The following is a 26,745-nucleotide window of genomic DNA, read 5'->3' on the forward strand; positions in this document are numbered from 1 at the left end:
CGACTTTATTGTTAAAAGAATAAGAGCGTGTCAAGGTAATTTTGAACACCACGCCCGTTTAGCAACTTTTGCTGCTGACTGTACTTTACCTATAAAGTAAGGACGCGATGCACGAAGAATTTCGTACATTGACCCGCCATTTTCTATGTCTGTCGCACGCGCATACTTATAGGGCTGTACCGCTCCCACAGTGGCTTTAACCGCCGGCGTCATGAGCGGGACAGCAATTCAATTAAGTGCGTGCGATAGAGATAGGAACAGGCAGGTCAATGTACGATATTCTTCGTGCATCGCGTCCTTAGTTTGATAAGAAATAATTGGCCGAATGACGGACCTTTATTAGTTTATAACTTTATATTCTTTTAAATACCTAAATGAAGACTATAATCTTCAAAACATCTAACCGAAAACGGAATCGCTAACTATATCTGTCCTCTTTCGACACGTGGTCTCCTGATATGGTAGATAGAGACGGCATTACATTTCAAATTTCACACTTTTATAATTTTACTATCATATTTTTATCAACTTTTGTATGCAACTAACTAGTCTCACAAAAAAGACAATGAACTAATAGAAAAAATGTATGTTCATGTTAACAGAGACTTAAGAGTCCACCCAAGCTAACTCTGCACCCACTTTGACATGATATGACAAATTGTGGAATAACCACAATAAACGACATATTTTTATATAAATCTGACCTTTCTGATGACACCTTCACACTTTGTCATTTCTGTGAGTGTGAGAGTTAGTTTGGTCTTAACTCTAGTCGATTTAAATGTCAAAAATCATTATTTTTCAGTAATAAAGTTGATAAAAATGCATTTTATCAAAAAAATATGTCTTTTATGAATTCTTCATATCGACGCTTGCAGCAAAGGGCCAACGAACCATTATAGGTTGTAGCACGTATACGTTAGAGTGAGACAGCGTTCGTGGGCCGTTGGTGAGTACCTTAAGCCGGACTGTTGTCTCTTTCACGCTTCCGGGGATCGTCTGGAGTGATGTGGGTCATATTCATGTGGCGCCTGCAACAAAATAGTAGTTCATGTTCAACACAAGGGATCAAAATTATATATTTCCGTCAAGGGCGTATGGTCAGCCAAGAAAACGGTTTACCACTTTTCGACTCTATCAATCAGATGATAGAGTCGAAAAGTGGTAAACCACTTTCTTGGCTGATTATACATTGAATCCTGAATGAAGCGATGGAGCGTAATGAGGGATTCAAGTGTTAACGCCCAAGACGAAATAATTTTGATACCGTGTGACACATACTGCTTTTCACATCAACTATGAGGAAATTGTTATGTTCCAAAATATGTATTATTTGACAAAAAAAAAATAGTATGTAAGAAAGAATAAAATCGTGTCCTAGAACAGAAAAGTACTACTTTGATCAAAGTGGCACTTTTCTTCCCTCCTAGCAGGGAAGAAAAGTGCCACTTTGATCCCTCCTAGCAGGGAAGAAAAGTGCCACTTTGATCCCTCCTAGCGGGAAAGAAAAAGCCCTTTTCCGAATAGGTGATGTGAAAAAGATTTTGCTAAAGGCGATGCGGTAGAGATAGGAACAGGCGAGTTACTGTACGAAATTCTTCGTGCTACTATCCTTACTTTAACACATTCAGTGCCGAAAACCCGACTATCGGGTATTTTTATGGTTTCGTTCCCAGACCGGACGACCCGATAGTCGGGATCGTGGTACACTGAGAGAAAAGGATAACAAAAACACACTTAGAATTACAAAAATAAACTTAATCCGGGGACAAGGAGAGTCAACTAAGAGGAACAAATTGACTTTTGCAATTTCTATTAGTTCTTGCAATTTCTATTATCTGTTTGTTGAAATTAGATTTAGGATTACTGAGCTGTTTGTAGAAATACATAAACTTTACAGAAATAGTGAAACGTCCATAATTATTACTAAACTTCATTTTCTCCCCCAGTACAGAACTGTTTTTTAATTCCTGGTGATGATTTTTCTCTCAGTGTATTACTGTTTTATATGACGAAATTGCTGTGGCCTGGCGCGGACGACTTGTTTGGCTGGGTGGCAATGAATGTGTTAAGGCGAGGTATGCCCGAGGAAAATTTTCAGATTCTGTCAAATTACCCCATTTCACACACAAGTACACTTCACGCACACTACCTCAGTTTACTGGGACAGGTCAGTGACCCATCCTGTTTTTTTAAAGATGCAAATGAGAGTATTTTGAGTTTCGTGTTAACCACTAGCCTCCTTTGAGGAAGAGAAACTCTAAAAAAGTTCCATTGAAAGAAGGAAGAGAAACAATATATTTTATCTTACTCTTCTTGTCTGTTCAAGTCACATGTGATGTATTTACATGTAAATTAACTAAAATAGAATTCATTAGATACGCGTACTAAATAAACCGAATAAATACAGAAGTCGTCAGATGAAAAACGTTATTTAGGTACTACTCTATTCAATAGGGCTTTCGATAAGGCGCAAAATTAATTCAATGACAATTTAATTGAAATCATATGTGTATTCCGATGATGTTATTATTATATAACTTACTTACGTTAGCTTAGCTTTAATCTGTATATATTTAGTTGTAGTACCTAGCTAATAAGAAAATTTTGCATGCCTTTTCAAGTGAAATGTAGGGGAGAGCGGGGACAAACGTAACGGCGGGTAGAAAGGAAAGTTACTATTGCTCTGTAAGTTTATCTAATAGTCAAAACACCACTCCGCTGCTATTAGGTGATAGACAGTGGCGCCCCCTTCACTTGCATTCAGTCGAAACGGGCGCCACGTGCTATTAGGTTGTGTGAGAAAACGCAACGTGATTTTTCTAATCAAAAGTACGTTTTTCGACTTTTAGTTATTTGATGTTTACGTTGTATTAAAATACTTAATTTTCTGAAAAATTGCATATCCCCTAGAGTGGCATTGTCCGGCTCCCGGTCTCTATGGTGGCGGGGAGCCGGGAGACGGACAGACATAACAAGCCGTTGAATGGCGGCGCCTCAGATTTAACGGTGGGTTGAAGTTGGGTGGCGCGGCCATTTTGGAAAAATATACGTCAAGTGGCGGGGCCTCCAGGGTGGTCATCGCGAATTTGGCGCGTGTTAGAAATATGACCATTTCTCAAAAAATATGTATGAATGATATATATTAACTATGTATTATTGAATTCAGCATAAAATGGTTTATTTGATTGTATACCAATGAATTACATTCTATTTTATGTGAATTATGCTGGACTTGATCAAATCTCATATTATTACCAAATTTTTTCTACTTTCATGTATAAAAATACGTATAATTAGGAAATAAAACAATTGATTGTAGAAAAAGCAGTTTTTATGACAAAACAATACATTTAATATGATTCACACAGTTCTAACAAACTTTATTTTACGCGGGAATTCGACCGTTAAGGAATACCATCCTTAATTGTTTATTGACGAATGCATCTTGCAAGAGTGAGCAAGCAAGGCATAGGGTTAACGGTTTTATTTTAGGTGCGAAATACGATGTCGCACAGAGGCCGGGAGACGGTCTCTGCCACTCACGGGCTTGTTATGACGGAACCGTCTCCCGGTTCGCCGCCAATTAGGGAAGTGTCCGGCTCCCGGCCTCTGCCAAGCTGGGGCATATTTAAAAAAATGGCCGCGTCATTTTTCCTACCCTTCAACCGGAGGCCCTGCCACCCGAAGGGATATTGATTATTGATTAGATTGATTGCAATTTATTTTCTCGAACACGTTCCGTTTCAAAGATATCTTTCATGTTTTCAGAAAAATGCGGTCGGGTACAAAAGTAACAAAGCCGTATAGGTACAAAAGTAACATTTACATCCCATACAATATATACCTATTGAATCTAATATGGGGTCACACGCTTAATGCGTCAATGATGATTTAAACGATGTATGCCATATTTATGAGTGAAGAAACTCTGAGCCTGAATTATCTGAGTAGGAAACATGTTTATAACAGAATAATTGATCTCATCACTTGAAATAAAAACAATTTCTAACGAGGACTTAATATTGATTTGTTTTCTTAAAATGCTAATGTTTATGTAGTTAAAATGCAAATATTAAAGTGCGTGATCAATAATAATTTACATAGTTATATAGTACTTTTTTGATTTGATATGTCATATTATATTAATTACAGCCCACTGTGTCTTGTTACTTTTGACCCACATGTGTTACTTTCTGCACGCCAACGGGGTCATAAGTAACAACAGACGATTTTTTTGTCACTCTAGTACTTACATACAAAATACACAATTATAAGGTTCATCAAGATGTTAATGTACAGAACATGCAATGAAGTTATATATGACTACATTAATTTCATCAAAATAATAACGGTTAGCCAGAAACTAAGGTCAAAGTACAAAGTGTTGCGTTTCTCCCCGCTCTCCCCTACGCATCCAAAATTACTGTCCACCTATGTTCATCACTACATTTTTGCAAACATATCGTTATCTTCGTCAATAAATAAAGTCCTGGCAGGGTGGAAATTTAATTTTGGCGGATTGTTTTTCTCTGCATCTGACTGTACAGCTACGCCAAATTTTTGGTAAACTTACAGTTATATGTTCAGAATCTGAATCTGTGTACTTATATAGTACGAAAATACTTAAGATATATGGACATTCCTCTGGTCCTAGAACTACGTCCAAAAGAGAGGTATGGCCACTGTGAATTACATCTCGCTTTGTGTGGTAGGACACAGCACAGCAGATGTCATTCCAGATCTAAAGCAGAGCTAAACCTTACAGAAATCTGCAGCCAAATAACACTAGATCCTACTCATAGTATTGTTCCTGCCGGTGAGTATGGTTGCCAGTTATCAACGAGGGTGCCGAGGGTTAGGCACGGCAACGCGCATGTACCTAACACCTCTGGAGTTGCAGGCTATATCAATAGGCTACGGAGACTGCTTACCATCAGACGGGTCGTATGCATGTTTGTCATCGACGAGGTATAATAAATAAAATTATATATGCACAGAATATAATTGAACTAAAAACTTTGTTTTATTTTATAGTAAATTTGGATAACAATCGATACATAGACAATCCCAGTAAACCAGTCTGCAGCCTGTAAGCCTCGTAGGCAAGTATATCTCACGCCTCACGAGCCGCAAAAACTCGCTACGACTGAGGCTAGACCATAGTCGTTTATTTATTCTTGATTTCATGAAGGTTTGCAGAACAGCACGTAACCGCATTATACATCTAGGCGGACCTCACAGCAACAAAATAGGTGTACCGCTTCAAGATTTTCAAGTAGTACACGAAATATTTACATATCGTTCCGTATTAATAGGTAATATTTGAAGATCAAAAGTTCTCTAACATAAATACAAGATCAAAAAATTGTCATCACAATCAGTTCATTGACGTTGACGTACAGAAGTCACATGGGTACGTTTTTAAAATGACGCAATATTAGGTAATACCAGCATAATGAAAATTAACTCCAATCAGTAAGTATGAGTTTTCAAACTTTTTTCATTTTAAGCGGGGTTTCAAGGAGCAAATTACTTAAATGATTTTGGAACCGTATTGTTTTAAGATAGTTTACTGCGTTTTTTAATAAGTATGCCCCGTAAACAACAACAAATCAAATTTAAGATGAGACTCGAGCTCTATGTGATGATAATTTAATTACCCTATTTTTTTAAATACAATTTGTCTACTGGTATACTTTTTCATATACGTATATGATTTAATGTCAAAATAATTGCAAAACCCAACTGTCAGTTTAGTGCGCCCTGCGATAGGACCGCCTTCGTTCAAGCCCAGCGGGCATCTGATCAAAGAAGTTGCGTGCACGGGACCGCTGATATCATGTTTTTGAACTTATTTATTTAATGTTAAATTAAAAAAAAAAGTAATCGCGGAATTCGCTCAAGCATAAAATTGCGCGTTATTAGAAGCAGTTTTCATATTTTTATCTTTTGTGCACAAATTGTTACGAATCTTTAAAGTCCGTTTTAGACCTATGTTCGTGATCGTTTTCTATCGAGCAAAAGTCAAAAACTTAGGATTCGAATCGCGGAAGTCACTAGAAAAAGCCCTCAAGATTGCTAATTGAATGTATGGCAGCCGTATTATGATCCAAAAAAGAGCTACGGCTTTTTAAAAACTTCGTTTTCTGAACCCACTGCACCTTAAATAGATATAGATACTAGTCATAAATGATAATAATGAACTTGCAAGGTATCTATGTATGTAACTACATATGTTTGTACGGGTCAAATCTTGCAAGTTAAATTTGACCCACTTCCCAACTTCCAATGAAGTTGAAAATTTGCACACATATGTGTGTCGGGTGACAATGCAATATTATGGTACCATCGAGCTGATCTGATGATGGAGACAGGAGGTGGCCATGGGAACTCTGTGATAAAACAACGCAACCTAATTGTGTGTGGGGTTGTTAGAATTGTCTCGATGAGTATTAGTTGCCTGTGGAAAGAAAAGTACAGTCAGCTCTAAAGCCACAATGAAATGAATGCCAAAATCTTATTTTGTAGTTATGTACCTTAATCCTCTTTCGCCTCTAAAGCACAGACTGCACATGCTGCACGCTTTCAGCTCGCTTTTCTCCTTGTCTATGGCGTTGTCTGTCTTGTCTCTGGTCTCGCCCTTGTCTTTGGTATTCCACGGCTTGCGCTCCGGCGTCTTGATGCGCGGCTTGGCGTCTGAAATTATAAATATACGAGTAGAATTTATCGATTTCCGTCACCTAAAGGTTGTGTGGAAGAGATCGCTTTTCAGCGATAAGACCGCCTGTTGTTTACCTCTACTTCTGTTGCTGTTTTCTGTCTGTATTGTTTTTTTTATTGAAGTGTGCAAAGAGTATTTGTATTAACTCACATTTATAGGCGGGTCCATCGCGAATTTATTTTATTACTTTTCCCCGTCTCTAAATTTGAGTTAATATGTGTTCAAAACGCGAAAGTTTTAGTATTTGTATTGTACAGTCGCCATCAGATATATCGGAGCGGCCAAGGTGCTCACAAGTATCCGAACACGCCTCTATTGTCAAGGAGTGCGTGTTCCGATATTTTTGAGCACCTTGGTCGCTCCGATATATCTGATGGCGACTGTATTGTGGATCCAACTGGATTAATGATATAATTATTTCGATTATAATGATAAGAGTTTCTGAATATGATATCCATCAGAGGGCCCTTCCTTATGTACATGGAGCATAAACACCCTTTAGGCATGGAACGCTACATACATTTTAATAGATAGAGTCAGACCAAGTTAAGTCTGCAGCGAATTTGATAGCACAGACTGTGCAAGTGTTATTTTAAACGTCAAACTCCTATGAAATTATGACGTTTACTTAACAGTCGGTGCTGTCAAAATCGCTGCCACCTTACCTTGTTCTGACTCTATGCTTTTTTGACGTGGTAACTTTTTACTGAATCGGACGACACGCTAGACCGGGCCGGGGCCGGACCGGAGCTTCCGGCGCTTCGTTTTCTATGGAAAGCACATCGTGATCACCGATCAGCTCAGCCGTCATAGAAAACGTCGGACGCCTCGGCCCGGGCCCGGCCCGGTCTAGCGTGAGTCATTCTTTATACTGAATTTACCAGTTAGGTATACTTATAAACCGTAGCTGCCCATATAACCATTTCCAGTCGCCGTTACGACGCGGTGTTGACACATCTTGTGTCGACACCGTCTGTTTCGGTCACAATTCCAGTCGCAGAGTCGTCGCCGTGTCGACACAGTTACCAGAAATGGGGAAGGGTCGACACATGACACAAAGTGACATAAAGTGTGGTCGCCGTGTGCACACATTGTTTCGGGTTTGCGACTACTTTATGCCAAAATCATTCGTTCATTCGTTCATTTTGTTCCTGTCAAATGGAAACTGTCAGATAGAAAAATACTTAAATAAAAATAAGTGACATTAATACGCCATCTCTAAAACGGATTACAAGACGTAATTATATATTGTTTGCATTTATATTACAATATGACTTAAATTATTATGGGGAATTAAACTGCTCGAGTGATTTGATAAACTAAGTGTAATATAATCAACGCGCCACCACATTGTTTTAGTTTAGCCGGAAATGAAATTGTTTACTTCTCAGTGCCTGTGTTCATAACTATTTTATTTGAAGCATTTTTAGTACTTCGATGCGTATACTATACTTAAATAACAGAAATAACGCTTTACATACTACGAAACTTGTTAATTATGATGTATAAATATGGTTTAAGGCTGAGAAATATTGCAGTCACAAAGTAGTTGCAATGTTTCGACTTTGTGTCGACTCTGTGTTGACACATGACACGCGCTGTCAAATGTTATAACAAAGTTACTGGTATGTTACTGTATTTGCAAAATGGCTCCTTGTGTTGATTTGTTTTCAGATATTCTCAAAGTGTAAAAATGCCGTGGTCAGAGATGGGCATTAATCGATTAACTGTTTATTCGACTAATTAATGGAATAAAAAAAGTTAATTCTCAAATTTTAATCGCGATTAGTTTAGTCGACCTAACATAGATTGAAATTGAATTAATCTGAATATTAATCGAATAAATTATCGATTAAATCTCGATTGAAAGTTGACAGGGGGCCATTTTTGTACGTAAAAATAATAGAAATGTCTTGCATGCAGATGGTAGCAAAACACTTTGTCATAAAAGTCGAGATGGGTGTCGATATATAGGTTTTAGGGGGCGCAGATTTCGAAAATGATAACCATTTTGGATTCCAAGATGGCGGCCATGCACTATGTCATAAAAGTCGTCATGGATGTCGTTTTATAGGGTTTAGGGGGCCCGGATTTAGAAAATGATGACCATTTTGAAATCCAAAATGGCGGCCATGCACTATGTCATAAAAGTCGTCATGGGTGTCGTTTTATAGGTTTTGGGGGGCGCAGATTTAGAAAATGATAACCATTTTGGATTCCAAAATGGCGGCCATGCACTATGCCATAAAAGTCGTCATGGGTGTCGTTTTATAGGTTTTAGGGGGCGCAGATTTCGAAAATGATAACCATTTTGGATTCCAAGATGGCGGCCATGCACTATGTCATAAAAGTCGTCATGTATGTCGTTTTATAGGTTTTAGGGGGCCCCGCTTTCGAAAATGATGACCATTTTGGAATCCAAAATGGCGGCCATGCACTATGTCATAAAAGTCGTCATGGGTGTCGTTTTATAGGTTTTGGGGGGCGCAGATTTCGAAAATCATAACATTTTCAATTTAAAAATGGCGGCAATGCACTATGTCATAAAAGTCGTCATGGATATCGTTTTATAGGTTTTAGGGGGCGCAGATTTCGAAAATGATGACTATTTTGGATTCCAAGATGGCGGCCATGCACTATGTCATAAAAGTCGTCATGGATGTCGTTTTATAGGTTTTAGGGGGCGCAGATTTCGAAAATGACGACTATTTTGGATTCCACTTTTATGACAAAATACGTAGCCGCCATCTTGGATTATAAAATGATCATCGTTTTCGAATTCTGCACTCCCTAAAACCTATAAATCGACATCCGTGACGACGCAAGTTATCTGTATTTTCAGATCTAACAAATTGCTACAGAATACAAAGGACAAAAAAGAAGCGAGGAGGTAATGAAACAAGCAAAAATACAGATGATTCCTCGACGCAATTGGGTGATTCTTAAATTGTGTCCAGATTTTTTTTGTCATAAAAGTTTATATTTTTCACATATTACTCTCACAAGTTCCGTGACATTTCGACCTTGTAATTTTTTAAGTAAATGTTTTTGTTTATCTATGAGGATCTCACTAGAATAGTATAATCACAGATCATATAAATCAAGGTATGTTTATATCAGATGAATGAAATAGTAACGCAAAAAAAAAATATATTTGTGTCTTATATTCCTGCCGAAGACTTTTATTTTACCTTTTCCTTCTACACAAGTTTGGCCAAGTAATAAGAATTTAGGGCTCTCAATTTTATTTTGACTTCTACAACAGTAAAGCTACGAGGCCATGTTTGGTATCGTTTTCGTATAAATTCGCAGTACCAAATTTAGTTAAGGTATCACATTGACACTATTCCGAAGTAAAAACATATAAACTTATTAAAATACTTTCTTTTAAACTCCTCTTCACGCTTAAACTGCTGAACAGTTTTAATTTAAATTTGGTACACATATATTTTGAGTCCCGAGACAGGATATAATAAGTTATCTCAAAAATCATCCTTTAAAGGTGTGAAATGAGGTGTAGGGGGGAATTCAGAATTGACTTCTTGAAGTTAATACTGTTTAAGTTTAGGTTTGAAGTCATGTTTTTTCATCATTTTTAACTAAATCAAAGATGTAGACCATCCCAAATTTCATATAAATCGGTTCAGCGGTTATTGATTTCCCGTACAAATTTCCACGCCACTTTTCACACCTTCAAAAGATGATTTTGGTTATAAGATCTATCCTATGTCCTGTTCCGGGACGCAAACTATTTCTATACCAAATTTCAACGAAATCGGTTCAGCGGTTAAGCGTCAAGAAGAGTTTCAAAAAAACCGGCCAAGTGCGAGTCGGACTCGCGTATTAAGGGTTCCGTACATTAAGTCCGACTCGCGCTTGACTGCACATTTCTAATAGGTTTTCCTGTCATCTATAGGTAAAGAACTATTTTGTGTATTCAGACGGACATACATACAGACGCACGAGTGATCCTATAAGGGTTCCGTTTTTTCCTTTTGAGGTACGGAACCCTAAAAAGATTTATTTTTATTTTGTGGAATGGTGTCAATGTGATATCTTAAATGGATTCAGCACCCCAGATTTATACGAAAACGATACCAAACACGGCCTAGCACCTTCACTGATATAGATATATCAAGATAAAATTGAGAGCCCTAAATAAACTTTCAAGAGCGGATATCTCAAAAACTATTCAACATATCGAAAAAATTGACGAATAAACTTGTAACAAATTAAATTAACTTTCATTTTGTATAAGTGGCCATGTCGCTGAGATGCATAGTTTCCGAGATATAATCGAAAAACGGGAAAATGGGACCTTCAAAGCCCCCTCTCTCCCCCCCGCTCAAGGGCTACGGCCGGGGACTTTTGATATGTTCACCTCCTAACTTGTCAAACCGAGTTACGGAGTCAAAAATTGTGTTCCGAGCATTTCCCTCTACAACTTTTGGAGCATTCGTTGCCTGACCTAAGTAGCTTATTGAATTTCTTTAAAAACTTTTCTGTAACAGGTTGACGGGTGTTGGGTGTTTATATGGTTTCGGTCGATTATTATCATTTGCATTGCCCATGATGACTTACTAGAATTACGAGCACACGAGACACTAATAGTAGTTTGACAAACCTTGGTTTTCAAGAGGTATTTTATATTGACATTTGCTGTCACAAATTTGCTGTCAGATTTAGTCGCAAACCGCACGCAAAGTCCACACAAATGTGTCGACACCTTGTTACGGAAAAGTGTAGACACGGCGACGACACTTTGTTTCGAAACAATTCTAGACACATTGTGTGGACTCTGTTACGACACATCTGACATTTAGTTACCACTTTGTGATTCTGCGACTGGAATGGTTATATGGGTGTCTCACCTTTAGTGATGATCACTATGTTGGGCACTACCCGCTCCCCCAGCATGCGGCTGAGGGGCGCGGCGGAGTCGCTGGAGGCGTCCGAGTCGGGCTCCGCCACGGGACGCTTCTTCACTCTCTTACGGAATCTGAGGACAACAACATTTACTTAACACACTTTTAATAACATAACAATTGGGGTAGAGGAGCGCGTGGGCTCCTCAAGGAGCTTGGTAAGCGGTTAAGGCGACGGTAGTGGTGGGTAAAATATCAGATTCTGTCAATTTACCCCATTTCACACACAAGCGCACTTCACGCACACTACCTCACTTTACTGGGACAGGTCAGCGACCCATCATGTTTTTTTAAGATTGGACTTTTAGTTTAGTATTGACCACTAGCCTCCTTTGAGGGTAAAAGCGTTCCATTGAAAGATGAAAGAGAAACAATGCATTTAATCTTGCTTTCCTTGTCTGTTCATGTCACACGTGACGTACCTATTTCATTCATTTGATTGTTGACTGTTTTACTACCTAATATTGCTTTGTCGAGATACGCGTTTTGTAAAATTAAAGCGAATAAAACAATATGTCATTAAGTCAGATGTAAAATGTTATTTACTACTCTATACGGTTTATCATAAGGTGCAAAATCCATTCAATAGGAATTTAAATAAATAAAGTTTCAGCAGGGTGGCAATTCCATTTTGGCGGATAAAGCGAAACAGAATAGTTCTATCGAACCTGCTTACAAATTTTCACGAGAATCAGTTGAGAAATGTGATCTGCAAAGGAGAACATACAAAAGCATTTTTGCCCAAGCTGAAACGGAGACCTTTGCTAACGCTCGGCCAATGATGGTTTAGGTACACCTATAAAAAATGGTTGTCCCTGCTGTAATTTTAATATCTTTATATTTCAACCGGTATAGTTTTACCTTCAAAAATAATCGGTATCGCTAAACAATAGCGGTACTAAACTACTTATACGTTCACGAAATCGGTATCTGCATAACTTGATTGTTAGTAAACTAGTGGCTCTGTGAGCTGTAGACCTCGCGAGCTGAGCTTAAAACTGAGTAAATGTATGGCTTCGTTGTTTAGAAGAATTTAGAGAATCTAATTTGACAATTAAAACCTTAACTATCGAACCTGCTTACAAAATTCGGGAATTGGTTTAGAAATGCGACCAGTAGAGTAGAACAGATGGACATACGAAACAATTTTTGGCTAACAGGCCAATTCAAACGTACACTGATATCAGAATGACGTCTAACTGATGTCATTTAGTTATCGTGCATTTCGCTGGTTCTTGTCCGTACATGTATTGGCGCAAGCGAGACGCACGATGACTACTAAATAACATGATAAAAATATCATTCCGATGTCAGTGTACGGTCGGTGCCCCAACTTAAGTATCCACGTCGCCATACTAATTGTATAGAAAAGTGGATAGAGTTAGACCAAGAAAAGTCTGCAGAGCACAGGCAGTGCCAATGTTATTTGTGCCAGTGTCAAAATCTCTGCAGACTTTTCTTGGTCTAACTCTACTTATGTTAGGGAACCAACATTACCTTTTAATTAGCCTGTAAACTGCAACTGAGAAGCTTCGTGCGCGTTTGGTTTGCCACTCTTTTCAGTCTTTGTTCCTCCTCGAGTCGCAATAGAAGGAGTTTCATGCTTTTAATTTTAGTCCAGTAAGAATTTAAATATCTAACTAATCTAAATTCTAAAGAGAATAGATTGTAAAGGGGACGTGCATGAACTATAGGGGGCAGCACAGGAGCCGTCAGATCTTTGGCGCGAAGCGTAGATGTGTAGTTTATGATTCCGATGTAGCCCACAAGATGGCAGAACCTACTATGCACAAGAAAACGTACCTACGAGAACGGTTGATGGTAGCACTTGCTTTGGCAATGTACAGCATGTGCACATATGTTTCCGATTCAGGCCACAAGATGGCAGGCCTTCCAACGCGCACGGTCCCTATAGGGGGCGTGCGTGAACTATAGGGGGCGGCATAGGAGCCGTCAGATTTTTGGCGTGAGGCGTAAATGTGACGTTTATGCTTCCGATGTAGCCCACAAGATGACAGAACCTATACTATGCATAAGGAAACGTACCTACAAGAACGGTAGATGGTAGAACTTGCTTTGGCAATGTACATGTTTCCGATTCAGACCACAAGATGGCAGACCCTCCAACGCGCACGGTCCCTATAGTAGAGGGTTATTGTCGTACTAAATTTTGTAGTCACTGTAAATCAGTGCTGTAAATTTACTGCCATCTTTCGATGCAGGATTAAAATGAAAATGAATAAAAAATATCAATAAATGTATATATGTATGGATAAATGTTTTTTTTTATTTTTAGAACGCCATATGATTTTGACCCATGTTCTTTTACTGATATGAGTAAAAATTGTTAAATATAAAATGGTGTCGCCATCTAGACGAGCATAGAGGCCAAAGGTATGGCGCCGTATATTCAAGAATCAAATTTTCTTTAAAGCGCAAAAAGCCATCATCTCTTGCAAAAATTAAACGAATACGCTTAGCCCGCGCTTTTCAAAATAAAATAATAAAATAAAAAACAACAATTGATACGAAATTTAAGTATAAAAAAATACAAAAAGTTGTGTAGCAGCATACAATTACTGGGGATGGAACCAGGGACCTCCCTATGCAAACAAAAAAAAGCGAACGTTTTCAAAATGCGCCATGATAGTTCTTACTAAAGCTGACGAAATTTAGCTACTCATTCTCAAGTAAAAACGAAATATCTAAATACCGCCAAAACCAGCGATACAAATTTTCTGAATTTTTGGACATTTAATCTATAAACATATATGAAAAGAAAAGACTCTTATGATATCGATACGATTATTTGTTTAAGCGCTAGGTATCACGACTCCGCCATTTTTAAAAATTTCCAAAAACCGGTTGACAAAAAAAAATTATTTAGTCATAGAATCTGGTCACAAAATTTCATGAGAATCGGTTAAGAATTGCGACCTGTAGAGGAGAACATCCGGAAATACAAAACTAAATATCTAAATACCGCCTAAACCAGCGATAATTTTTTTCTGCATTTTTTGATATTAACTCTGTAAACATGTCTCAAAAAGAAAAAACTCTTATGATATCGATACGACTATTTGTTTAGGCGACTGGTATCACGACTCCGCCATTTTTAAAAATTTCCAAAAACCGGATTGACAAAAAAAAAATTTAGTCATAGAATCTGGTCACAAAATTTCATGAGAATCAGTTAAGAATTGCGACCTGTAGAGGAGAACATCCGGACATACGAAAGCCAATTGCTCGAGTCAAAACGTAGACCTTCGCTACGCTTCGGTCAACTAACCTGGAAAATAATCTCAAAATCACCGCTACATTTATGTACAGTCACCTGCAATAATATGTTACGTCATTAGCGCCAACTTTGCCTCCAGGGAAAATTTGCCCAAAACGACAATTTTAAACAAATTCGTTAATGTAGAAAAATTGATAATAGTTATGGCCACCCTGCTGTTTTTAGTAGAAAATAGGTTATATTTCTGACAACGTATATGCCAAACTTGTGCATAACTTGACTTGGGAATTTTGAGCGAGTTGTCTAATATAGGGTATATTTCGGCGGGCAAAAAATTGATAAATAATGAATGCAAGTAGAAAAAATTGAGAACCCTTTGACAAATATTTCCGGGTTTCAGTTATAACACATGAATCATAGATTATGTCTATTGAGATTTAAACTAAAAAGGCCTAAATGCACAAAAGTATTAGCGGTGGGCAAAGTAATCCGGTAATTTGGCATCCATACCAACATTGCCCACCACCAAAAACGGATTAGGGTTGTCAGTTTCATCTAATTTACCCAACTTCGCAAGTAAAAGAAGGTTATGTTTGTACACTAAAATAAGTTTATAAATATATACTGTATTTAATTTGTCTTATTATCCTTTATTTAGATGTTTTATCCCGTTAACGAATGAGAACACAACAAAAATCATATTTTTGGCCATTAAACTATTGTAACAGATTTTCTCAAAAGTGACAACCCTAGCCTTTGTAAAATGCTTAGGCGAGCCTTATTTGGAAATGGGCAAAAACAGGTAGGCAACATTGCCCAGCAAATTTATTTAAAAGTTTTTACACTTATCGCTAAGTTATTAACAGGGAATGGTAGGATTGCCCAAAACCTTTAAGTGATCCTTAGACATCATCATCATACGAGCTGTATTAGAATACCAAATTGACGTGGGCAATGTTGGCGAAAACCCCGGATATTTATTTTTTATTTTTATTTGCCCGGCCTCTAAAACGCAAAAAAATGGGTAAAAACACGATAAAAAAAATTTTTCTTCACATAAACTGATGCGTTTGATCACAATGGACGTGCTGAGCAAAAAAAAGTCATATGATGTGATTTTTTTTGAGAAATTCATGTTAAAAAAAAAGCGGGCAAAGTTGGTGATAATGAGTAATGCGGTACCTACTCTTCGAAGGCCGCAAAAATATGTGACATGCTTTTATGGTTCTACAAATAAGATCGTGTCAGATATTTTTGCGGCCTTCGTTGTGTAACATAAATTGCAGGTGACTGTACATTTGGAATAATAATTTTATTTAGTTTCAACGAAAGTTTCAAGTTTAGTACGAAAATACTTCAGATATGCAATATGCATAAAATGTAGACCTAATCGAAATAAAACATTGCTTTTTATAGTAAATTTATAAAACATTCGATACATAGGTATACATAACAATAACCAGGCCACAGCGCTAATTGGCCTGTAAGCTTCATCTCGGTCTCCAAAGCCGCAAAAACTTGCTAGTACTTAGTGCTGGTCTAGCCGTTATTTTTTCTTGAAGATTTTCAGAGAACAGCACGTACATGCATTATACATATAGACGGAACGAACGGCATAATCATAATAATTTATTCGTCGCAATCCATGGTATTACAGATCTAGGTACAAGACTTTCAGGTATTACTTATACGAATTACATAACTCTTCCTGTTAATAGGCAATATTTTAAGATAAAAGTTCTATAATATAATACAAGATTACAATTGTCATCAAAATTCATTGACATACAGAAGTCAAATACGTTTTTAAAATGACGCAAAATGATACCAGCATAATAAAAATTGATCCCAATCAGTAAAGATGAGTCTTGAAACTTTTTTCATTTTAAGCCACTGACTTAATATTCTATTCTATATCAATGTTTTAAGCGAGTTTTGAAGGAACATAATACTTAAATTCGACTGTAATCGTATTGTTTTAAGATATTTTACTGTGGTTTTCAACAATAATGACCCGTAAATAACAGCAAATCACATTTAAATGAGACGCGAGCTGATATTTATGTACCCTATTTTTTGAAATACAATTTATCTACTGGTATGCTTTCTCGTGTGCGTATATGATTTAATCTCAATATAATTGTCAAAAGCAAGAAAATCAAGCTGTCATTTTCATTTGAAGAAGTACACGTGTGCTCCGGTGTAGCCCCAACGGGCATCTGACTTGAAGAAGAATTTTGAGTGATGTCGTCAATGTATGGAAATTGTTCGAAAGTTTACATTTGAGATTGAATTTCTGTGTTGTCTTTGCGGAGAAACTATTTATATTAAATATATTAAGATTATTAAGAAGTGTGTGTGTGTGGTGTGAGATTGCAAGATAGAATTAGGAACATAGTGATAAGGGAAAAGTGTGGACTGAATGTAGATGTAGTGACAAAAATTGAAAAAGGTATGTTGAGATGGTTTGGACACGTGGAAAGAATGAGTGAAAGAAGGCTAACAAAGAGAGTGTATAAGGGAGAAGTAGAAGTGGATGTTGGAAGGGGTAGACCTCGGCGGACTCTCTCTGATCAGATCGGGGAAATCCTGAAGTAAGGCCAGCGGGCTCAGCACGGTTCCATTTTTATCGACTATCACTATGCGCGTCCCTTTCGCACTTACATACTTGTTAGAACGTGACAGGCATGGTGACAAGGGATAAAAAGGCGACCGTGCTAAGCCGCCAGGTCAAGAGCAACCTAAACCGGCGAGCGTGTATATGAGGAATGTTATAAAAGTGAAGGAAGCGAAAGAGGTATGTCAGGATCGTAGCAGGTGGAAATCCGTGGTCTCTCTGCCTAAGTGCCTACCCCTCCGGGGAATAGGCGTGATTATATGTATGTATGTGTTAACAACGGGTCACTCACTCGACATGTTTCACTCCGTACCGAGGAGTATCATCAGGAGTTTGCGTTGACTACTTACGTTGCGTTGAAACTATTTATGTAGGTATTGATTTTTTCCAGTTTTTTATTTTATTTTTTTGTACGCCCGGTTCAAAAGTTAGTGAGGGTTTGTGTGACTCTTAACACATAAATTAGCATAATCAATAAAAAACACGCAATAACATCGTGACATCGTTTGTGAGTTCTTATGGTAAGCGGTTTCCATCACATATGGACTCTTGCAGCAGGGATGTCACATGCGCCTTACCGACCCTTTCAAAACCTTGTAACTATAGTTCAGTGGTCAGCAAATGTTTTAGCAAAAATTATGTTTTTAGGAATCTTAACACATTCACTGCCAGCGACCCGCTAGGTTCTCTGTTCCTAGGCGCTTTCCGCTACATACGGTTTTTCCCGTGGCGCTCATAGCGCGTAGCTCGCGCTGGCACTGAATGTGTTAAAGAGCCTAATGATGTCTTCAGTGCTCTAAGCCCTCTAAAGGCGGGATTCCACCAGTGTGCGGCACTGTGCGGCACAAGCATTTTTGTACTGAATATGCTTGTGCCGCAAAGTGCCGCACACTGGTGGAATCCCGCCTTAACCCTTTACCGCATGGATTTTTTATTCTCCCCGAATTAAATATATGTAATAAAACACTATAAATGTAACATAAAAAAAATTGTGAAAAAAATCTATATTCGACCCAATTAAAAATAATAGTAAATAACAATTTGTTCCAAATTTGGAACTTTATGTATTAGTGGCTAACCGGAGCCCGATTATTAAACGGGTCAAATTTGGAACTGTATGCAATATATGTATCCATACATATATTGCATACAGTTCACTTGCATAAGTTTAAAAAAAAACACTTACATTTTCAAAAACTATTTGTTATTTTTATACTTATAGGCTATGGTAGCCGCTTACCACCATACGGAACGTATGCTTGTTTGTCATTGACATAGTAAAATAATTTGATCGTTATTGGTTGTCCGTAGCTACCAGCTGTCACCCGTTATCTACAGATTTTTAACAATGCGGCTAACGTACCCAACTTAATAAAAATAAAATAAAGAAGTAGCTTGCCTGAGTGCATAAGGTTCCATATTTGGCAAACAGATAAGAAAATCACTAATGCATAATGTTCCATATTAGTCCAATCCTTCTAGCTTGTAACGCATAGTGTTCCATTTCGGGAACAAACTTTCACGACATCATACATAGTAATTTGAATATAAATGCTTACATGTTTTACCGTAAAATCTCGCGACATATATTTTTCTAATACTTAACGCTGGAAATTTATTCATTGCACTAAACATAACAGCGAAAAGCTAATTACAAAGTAGTCAGTCACACTTGCAAGTAAAATTGCCGGACGTCGGTGGAAATGATAACGTCATATGGACCACAAACTAGTTAGAAGCTGTATCGAGTACAGAAAACGTTCAGTAATATTCATAGTTTCTACCTCTTATAAGTTCAGTAAAACAGATGACGCTTATATCAATCCACGAGGATAATATCATTACGTTCCAAATTTGGACCCATATGCGGTAAAGGGTTAAGGGCGTCCGCTAGAAGGCGCGGGCGCGCGGGGATCGGACAAAAAATGCATAATTGTGTCGACCAACTGGCCGCCATGCTGTAGGACATCCTAAGTATCGATGGGTTCGATCTCCGTGAACTCGACCAAGGGTGCGAAACTCCTGACTTCGGGCAAACTCGGCTCCGTTCGGCTCAGCATTGCTCCGAGCAATAATTAGGGTTGACACTTGACACAACTTGACGTCCCTTTGCGTGCACGACCACAGATAAGATAAAGAATTGAATTTTGACAACCCTAAATAGCCGAAAGGGATAGTGCCCTATATTAGAAAGCGACGGCATGATTCGACCCTGAACCGCTGTCAAACTTCGGTTTTGTAGGAAGTTTCCTTTCTGTACGGTAGTCGGTAGCACTATTACTTATTCTGTGACGACGTTGGCGAAAGCTGAATTTGCACAAGACCAAGAACTGCCGTGCTCTTGTGTGGAGGCCAAAACTCATTTAGGGTAATCGCGCGAGCCAAATAAGACAATTCTATTGAGAAAATGTACCTCTTCCTCGGCCGCCTAGAGACCGCCGCTTTCTTTTTCTCCTCGTTGTTGTTGATGTTGACAGCCCTCGCCGGCGCCTCGGGCTCCAGCTCTGAGCTGCTGGATATGCTGCTCTTGTCGCACGCGAACAAGTCAGTCTCGTTGCTTAGTTCGTTGCTGTCGATTACGTCACTGTAACAAACTTGCACTCATTAGAGGTCCAATATTTGTTTACGTCTGTAGATTTGATGATTTTTATGATTTTTTCACCTCTGTTGCGATTTTCTGAGATATCGCTCTACCTCATAAACGCTGTACGTAATAAATGAATGTCTCCCGTTAGGCGGGTCCACACAGTCCGCGAGGAATTGCCGCGCGTAGTTACTCGGTCTGTGGCCACATTGCCTCGGGTGAGGCTCGTCTTTACCGACCGAGCAGCTTCGCGAGCTTCGCCTTTCGGAACAAGCTGCTTCACGCGGCAATTTCCTCGCGAGGCAGCTCGTTCGTGGAATCCTGGTCCTATTTCGGCCATTTTACTACCTCCTAAGGCCATACAAATGAAAAATTCAGAATTTGCCACTGAAATTTGAACCTTTAGTGCAGGGAAAATTGGAACAAAACAAATGCGACTCTGTTCCAATTGAATATGATTTAAATTTCATCAAACCTTGGGCCTTAGGAGGTTACTATTGCATGTGTACAGTTATCTGCAGAGATAGCTGACCCCCTGGAAACAAATTTCTATGCAGGGGGGATCAGTTATCTCAGCAGCTACACAACTTTTATATTTTCTACTCAGAATCATGACCTCAAGAGGAAAGTATTCCTAATTAGTACGGGAAGTAGTGTCATAAGGTGCAAATTTTGGTATCGGATTAATTCACTCAGCACAGATGTAATATACGTAAAACTAAGCTAATTGAGCCCGGTAGACATCCGCCACCCCATGGCAGGTAGGCAGGGGGGGCAGTCAAAGTAATTTGTAATGGATTCAAGCTTTCAACTCCTTTTTAACCCCGTTAGAGGATGAATTTTTAAAAACGCTGAAATTACTTTGCTTGTATTCTAAAAAAAGAAAGGCACTAATAGCAGACAAAGTAAATAGAAAGGACAACCGTAGGATAATATCAAGCATAAGCAAACAAATAAAAGAAAGCATAAGGAAAGATAGAAAAACACAAAGACTGAAAAAATTAGAAGATACAATTCAAAGAACAGGTGGAGCCAAGAAAGCTTTCAAAGAACTCAAAGAACAAGGCATGGAATGGATCCCGACACTAAAAACAGGCAAAAACAGGGGATCAAAACAAGTGACAAATCGTAAGGATATCCAGAAGCTTGCTACTGAGTACTACAGAACCCTCTACTCCAACAAAGATGTGAACCTAAACAAATGTGCCTATCAAATATCACCCGTCAGCCTTGAGGAAACACCACCCATACTTAAACAGGAAGTGGAGAAAGCCATCATGTCTCAAAAATTAGATAAAGCTCCCGGACCGGACAATATATATAATGAGCTAATGAGGGGCACGCTAGAAGAAATATGTCCAATCCTAACGGATTTTTTTAACAGCATTCTAACCTCAGGCATGGTTCCAGATCAGTGGGGGGACTCGTACATAATTCTTCTCCATAAAAAAGGAGACAAGGACGATATTGGAAACTACAGACCAATAAGTCTTATATCAAACGTCTACAAGGTCTTTGCAAAAATAATCCTAGAAAGAATCACACAAACACTGGATGAAAACCAACCACTTGAGCAGGCAGGATTCAGGAAAAACTTCAGTACCATTGACCACATCCACACAATCAAACAAGTAATGGAAAAATATAATGAATATCAGAAGCCCCTATACATTGCTTTCATTGATTATTCCAAAGCTTTTGATAGCCTGAATCACGAATACATATGGTATAGTCTAAGCGAACAAGGAGTGAGTAGCACCTACATAGAATTAATCAAAAACATTTACAAAAAGAGCAATAGTCGAATAAAACTCGAATCAAAAGGAGCCCCTTTTCCAATAAACCGAGGAGTCAGACAAGGCGACCCATTATCACCTAAGTTGTTCAATGCCGTACTGGAACATATCTTCAGACAACTGGACTGGGAAGCTTATGGCCTCAAGATCAATGGAAATAGTCTAAATCACCTAAGATTCGCAGACGACATAATCCTATTAGAAGAATGCCCAATTAAACTAAAACACATGATAGAGTCGCTAGCAGTTATGAGCAGTAGGGTAGGGCTAGAAATGAATGCGAGCAAAACAAAACTGATGACCAATACCAAAGAGATAAACATAGAAGCAAATGGAAACACCTATGAATATGTGAGTGAATATGTCTACTTGGGACAAATTATTTCCCCTAAAGACTCAATGGCCAAGGAAGTTAACAAAAGAATAGCTTGTGGATGGAAAAAGTACTGGTCTTTAAAAGAAATAATGAAAAACAAAGATATCAGTATGCACATTAAGAGAAAGACTTTCAACACCTGTATTCTACCATGCATAACCTATGGATGTGAGACATGGTCACTTACAGCCAAGGATAGAGAAAAATTGGCAAAATGTCAAAGGGCAATCGAGAGAAGTATCCTAGGAGTCAAGCTAAAGGACAAAATCTCAAATTCAGCGATAAGAAGTAAAACCAAGGTTATAGACATACTAAGTCGGATAGACCATCTAAAGTGGGGGTGGACAGGACACATGCTGAGATGCAAATTAGACAAATGGAGCAAACAAGTTACCCTATGGTACCCAAGAGACGGAAGAAGAAAACAAAAACATCCAAAAACAAGATGGGTAGATGAAATCCGCTTAACCTTGGGGCCTTACTGGTCCAGAGTTGCAGAAGACAGAGTACAGTGGAGAAGGTTGGAGGAGGCCTATGCCAAGAGGCACACCGAACTGCGGGACATTTTGTAGAAAACACGATAACATTTCAAAAAAAGCTTTTAAACCCAAGGATCGGAAACAAAAGGCTATATAGATAGATAGATAGATTCTAATAATATGCGCAGTTTCAAGCCCCACACTCGAAAAAAATTTTGATCTCCATACAAATTTTCAACCCCTATTTCGCCACCTTAGGGGATGAATTTTCAAAAACGCTGAAATTAGTTTTCTTGTATTTCAATAATATGTATATCTTTTAACGAAGTTTGAAATTCCTAGCTTAAAATAAAACATGAACCCCATACAAACTTTCATCCCCCTTTTAACCCCCTTAGGGGTTGAATTTTTCAAAATCGCTTCTATCTCTTGTACAAATTATAAATGTAACCTGGTGTGCAAAATTTCAACTTTCTAGCATTTGTAGTTTCGGCTGATAATAGTAATAAGTAGTTGAATAAAAAAAATAGCAAACCGATTTTGATTTGAGCGTCAATATTTTTTTTTTTTTCTATTAAACTGTACATTAAATGTCTCAAATATGAATTCCTCATGCCCGATTTATCTGGAAATGATACCAAACTCGAGGTGGTAGGTAAATAGAAGCCGATAGAAGGCGTGTAACTTTGGATGCCCCCCTGCCTAGCCACCAGGGGGTGGCGGATGGCTACCGGGCTGGATTGGCTTAGCTTTACGTATACTTCATCTGTGCCAAGTGAATTCATCTGATACCAAATTTTCAAGTCCCATACATTGGGTGACACTACTTCCCTCACTAAATTTACGAATTTATGATATACATACCAAAGAGAATAGAGTGTATAGAGGCGGATTGTCAAAGTAAATTATGTAGCCACTGTAAATTTACTGCCATCTTTCGACAGACAATTAACACTGTTAGAACGCCATTTGACTTTGATCCTTATTCTTTCACTGATATGGTGTTAACTTGTTAAATATTAATATTAACGCCATCTACTCAACACTAGGGCAAAGGTATGGTGCAATGTTTTCGAGCGATGGCGCCATAACCTTCAGCCTACTCTCGAGTAGATGGCGTTAATATTAATATTTAACAAGTTAACACAAATCAGTGAAAGAATAAGGATCAAAATCAAATGGCGTTCTAACAGTGTTAATCTTCTGTCGAAAGATGGCAGTAAATGTACTGTAGCTACATAATTTACCATGACAACTCTCTATTTCAAATTCTCTATGTAAATACGTATATCTACTATCCATAAATAAAATAAAATAAAATAAGCCTTTATTGCTGTGTAACATAATAATAATATAAGTATTAAGTTGCACTATGTTTCTTTTATACTACACTATATATTTTATATTATTTTACTATCCATAAATAGAAGTTAACATATAAATTAAATAGCATCGGTCACATATCGTCGTTCTCTATTTTTACTGTAAACAGGTTTATTATTATACTGTCTGATACCTAAATGCATTTTAATGTAAATGTGTCTATTTTTATGCGGAAACCTGTTTTTGTCTTGGATTTCTGATTTTATATTAGACAAGTTACTGTGTTGTGCATTTTAAAGCAAAATAAATGAAGAAATGAAATAGAATTTACAGTCAGAGCTAAGAATACTTATATTTCAAAATTTCAAATATATAAAACTGTCAAAATTATAACATCAATCAGCCAACATGATTTGTTGTCGTGAGGTGAAGTAGGTACGCATGCTGACCGTAGTGTTACAAACCGGTCTTGTTGAATTATGGATATATGCATGGTAACAAATTTAGAGTTAAGTTAAACTTAGAATAGTACTACATAACAGGTTGTGCTGTACTCTGTAGGTATAACGCATAAAGTACCTACTTATAAAAATAATTGAGAGCGCACTATTCGCCAACAAACTGTCTACAGTTTGGCGAAACTTTTGTATACCTAGACATAAGTATATTTTTTGAAATAAATAAATTAAAAAAAAAAAAAAATATGAGGAAACAATTCAATATTTTGCATCTAATTCTTTTTCTTTTTCATCTGTTTTTGAATAATAAAGAGAGCCTTTACAAGCTTGTGTGGTGAAAAAATAATTTTGACTCAACTACACAGACCACACTCTCAACAGTAATATCATTAATTCATTACTTAAAAACAAGACCGAAGTGATCCCATAAGTGTTTGTGAACAATGTTTTGCACGGAACACTGATAATACCATTCTTACTGACAGTGTCACGTTAGATCCTTGTTCACTGACAATTTTGTTCCTATTTCATTGAAATCAGCATTATATGCTATTTGATTAACACCAATTGCCATTACAGCCAATGTCAGAATTGAAGGTCAATCTTATTTATTGCATTATCAAATATGAATACAAATTGATAGTTGTTATTAACAAAAAATACAATTTCGATTCAAAATATAACATCCCTTCATTCCATCCAATTAAATACTCGAATTTATTTTTATAAGAAATAGTTTGACAGACAATAAGATATACTATTCTTTTCAATTATTTTTATTTCTACAAATATTACTCTTTTTGTAGCAATAAAAATGATTGTTGTGTATTGTTTGTAATCTAAAATAAACCAATTTTAGATCAATATGGTAAGTTAAATCATTCATTATTGACCAGTACACATGTTAAAATATATTGCACAGCAAGAGGAAAATAAAATAAAAATACCTTTGGTCCGAATCATCACTTTGAGTCCCCGTTTCCAGTTTTTTTATTTGAAATGTTATGTTAATTCTCTTATATATTTCCTCGGTGATATTTCGACATTTCTCGTACCTCTCGTCAAGGTTACCCCTCGAAATGTTGGGCCACACTTGTTTGGTATCTATTGCTGACATCCTTATAATTCTTATTGGAATCTTATGTGTTTACCACCAAATCCCTGTTTCAGGCTGTTTGAAAAGCTTCCACGGCCGAAATTGAGCAATACAGCCATGTTTCTCGTAGAAAACACAAGGCGGAGTGTTACGAAATATTGCAACGAACCACAATCTATGGTCGACGATTTTAGCGTGATTAAACCTCGAAATACCTGCTTCCGAAGCTGTGTAAGTAAAAACAGTGCGCAATAATGGTATTCTAGTCCACAAAACACTTAATCATTGGTCCACGGCCACAGAAATAGGAGAGTTGCAAACAAAGGATCGTCAATCAACAGTTTTATGGCACAATAACATGGTCATTGCTTTGGAATTGCGAGCTAAAATACCGTACATACAACTAAGACTAGATAAAATTATGGTTGGAGCACTCTTTAGGAGTTTATGTTAATAATAATTAAACAAATAACACTAAAAACTAAATAAACTACAATCGCCTTTGCGGCTTTTTTGATTTTTTGACGTTTAAAATTTAGTGTTGCTTGACGTTAATTGCTCATAATTTTTAATGAAACATCATTTTTTTCCCATAGACTATCATGTACTTTGTGATTTCTAGTCTGGCAACTTTATCTTCATATGGATGAGAATCATATGAGAATCGAGCCGAGCGGGCGATGGTAATCGATACAATCGTTTCCTTCTTTTCCATCTTAATTATCAAGTATGCAAGTATGACTTATTGTTATTGATTTCACTAAAATTTACTTCTTAATGTAAGTTTATGTGTGTTGTAAGATTGATGCTCAGAATAATGACGATTGATGCTCGTTTGATTGATTAGAAATCAACCAAGAAGAATCTTACCTAGATCTTACCACAAACATTTCCAATTCTTCTTCTAAATGACGTAAAATCAAAATAACACGACATTTCAAAGAATGAATGAAAAATAAAAATTCAATAAACATTTTACTTAATTTATATAAGAGCTCTAATGTTATTAATTAATTTTATATGGTGAGTGTTATATCAGGGAGTGACCGTATTATACTCCCAGAAACTTATTACTATTGTGTTGGTTTAGATCTTGAGATAGGTAAGTACTGCTTCTAAACTGTTGAAG

General features: G+C 37.4%; 1 protein-coding gene across 1 annotated transcript; it reads right to left on the reverse strand.

Moving 5' to 3' along the window:
- Positions 1-689: 689 nt before the first annotated feature.
- LOC134802256 (uncharacterized) lies at positions 690-26,222 on the reverse strand. The gene is made up of 5 exons (XM_063774841.1): positions 25,468-26,222; positions 19,918-20,088; positions 11,596-11,723; positions 6,540-6,699; positions 690-1,031 (listed from the first exon to the last, which is right to left on the reverse strand). The coding sequence occupies exons 1-5, from the start codon at positions 25,635-25,637 to the stop codon at positions 959-961; spliced, it is 702 nt and encodes a 233-aa protein (XP_063630911.1). The 5' UTR covers positions 25,638-26,222; the 3' UTR covers positions 690-958.
- Positions 26,223-26,745: the final 523 nt, after the last annotated feature.

This window comes from Cydia splendana, chromosome 24, assembly GCF_910591565.1.
Source record: "Cydia splendana chromosome 24, ilCydSple1.2, whole genome shotgun sequence".
Taxonomy (NCBI): Eukaryota; Metazoa; Arthropoda; class Insecta; order Lepidoptera; family Tortricidae; genus Cydia; species Cydia splendana.

Coding starts and splice junctions, on each gene's coding strand:
- LOC134802256 (XM_063774841.1), bottom strand. CDS start 25,637: ATGTCAGCAATAGATACCAAACAAGTGTGGCCCAACATTTCGAGGGGT. Junction 11,724..19,917: donor TCTAGGCGGCCGAGGAAGAG/GTACATTTTCTC, acceptor TGTTGTCCTCAG/ATTCCGTAAGAGAGTGAAGA. Junction 6,700..11,595: donor CATAGTGATCATCACTAAAG/GTGAGACACCCA, acceptor TTATAATTTCAG/ACGCCAAGCCGCGCATCAAG.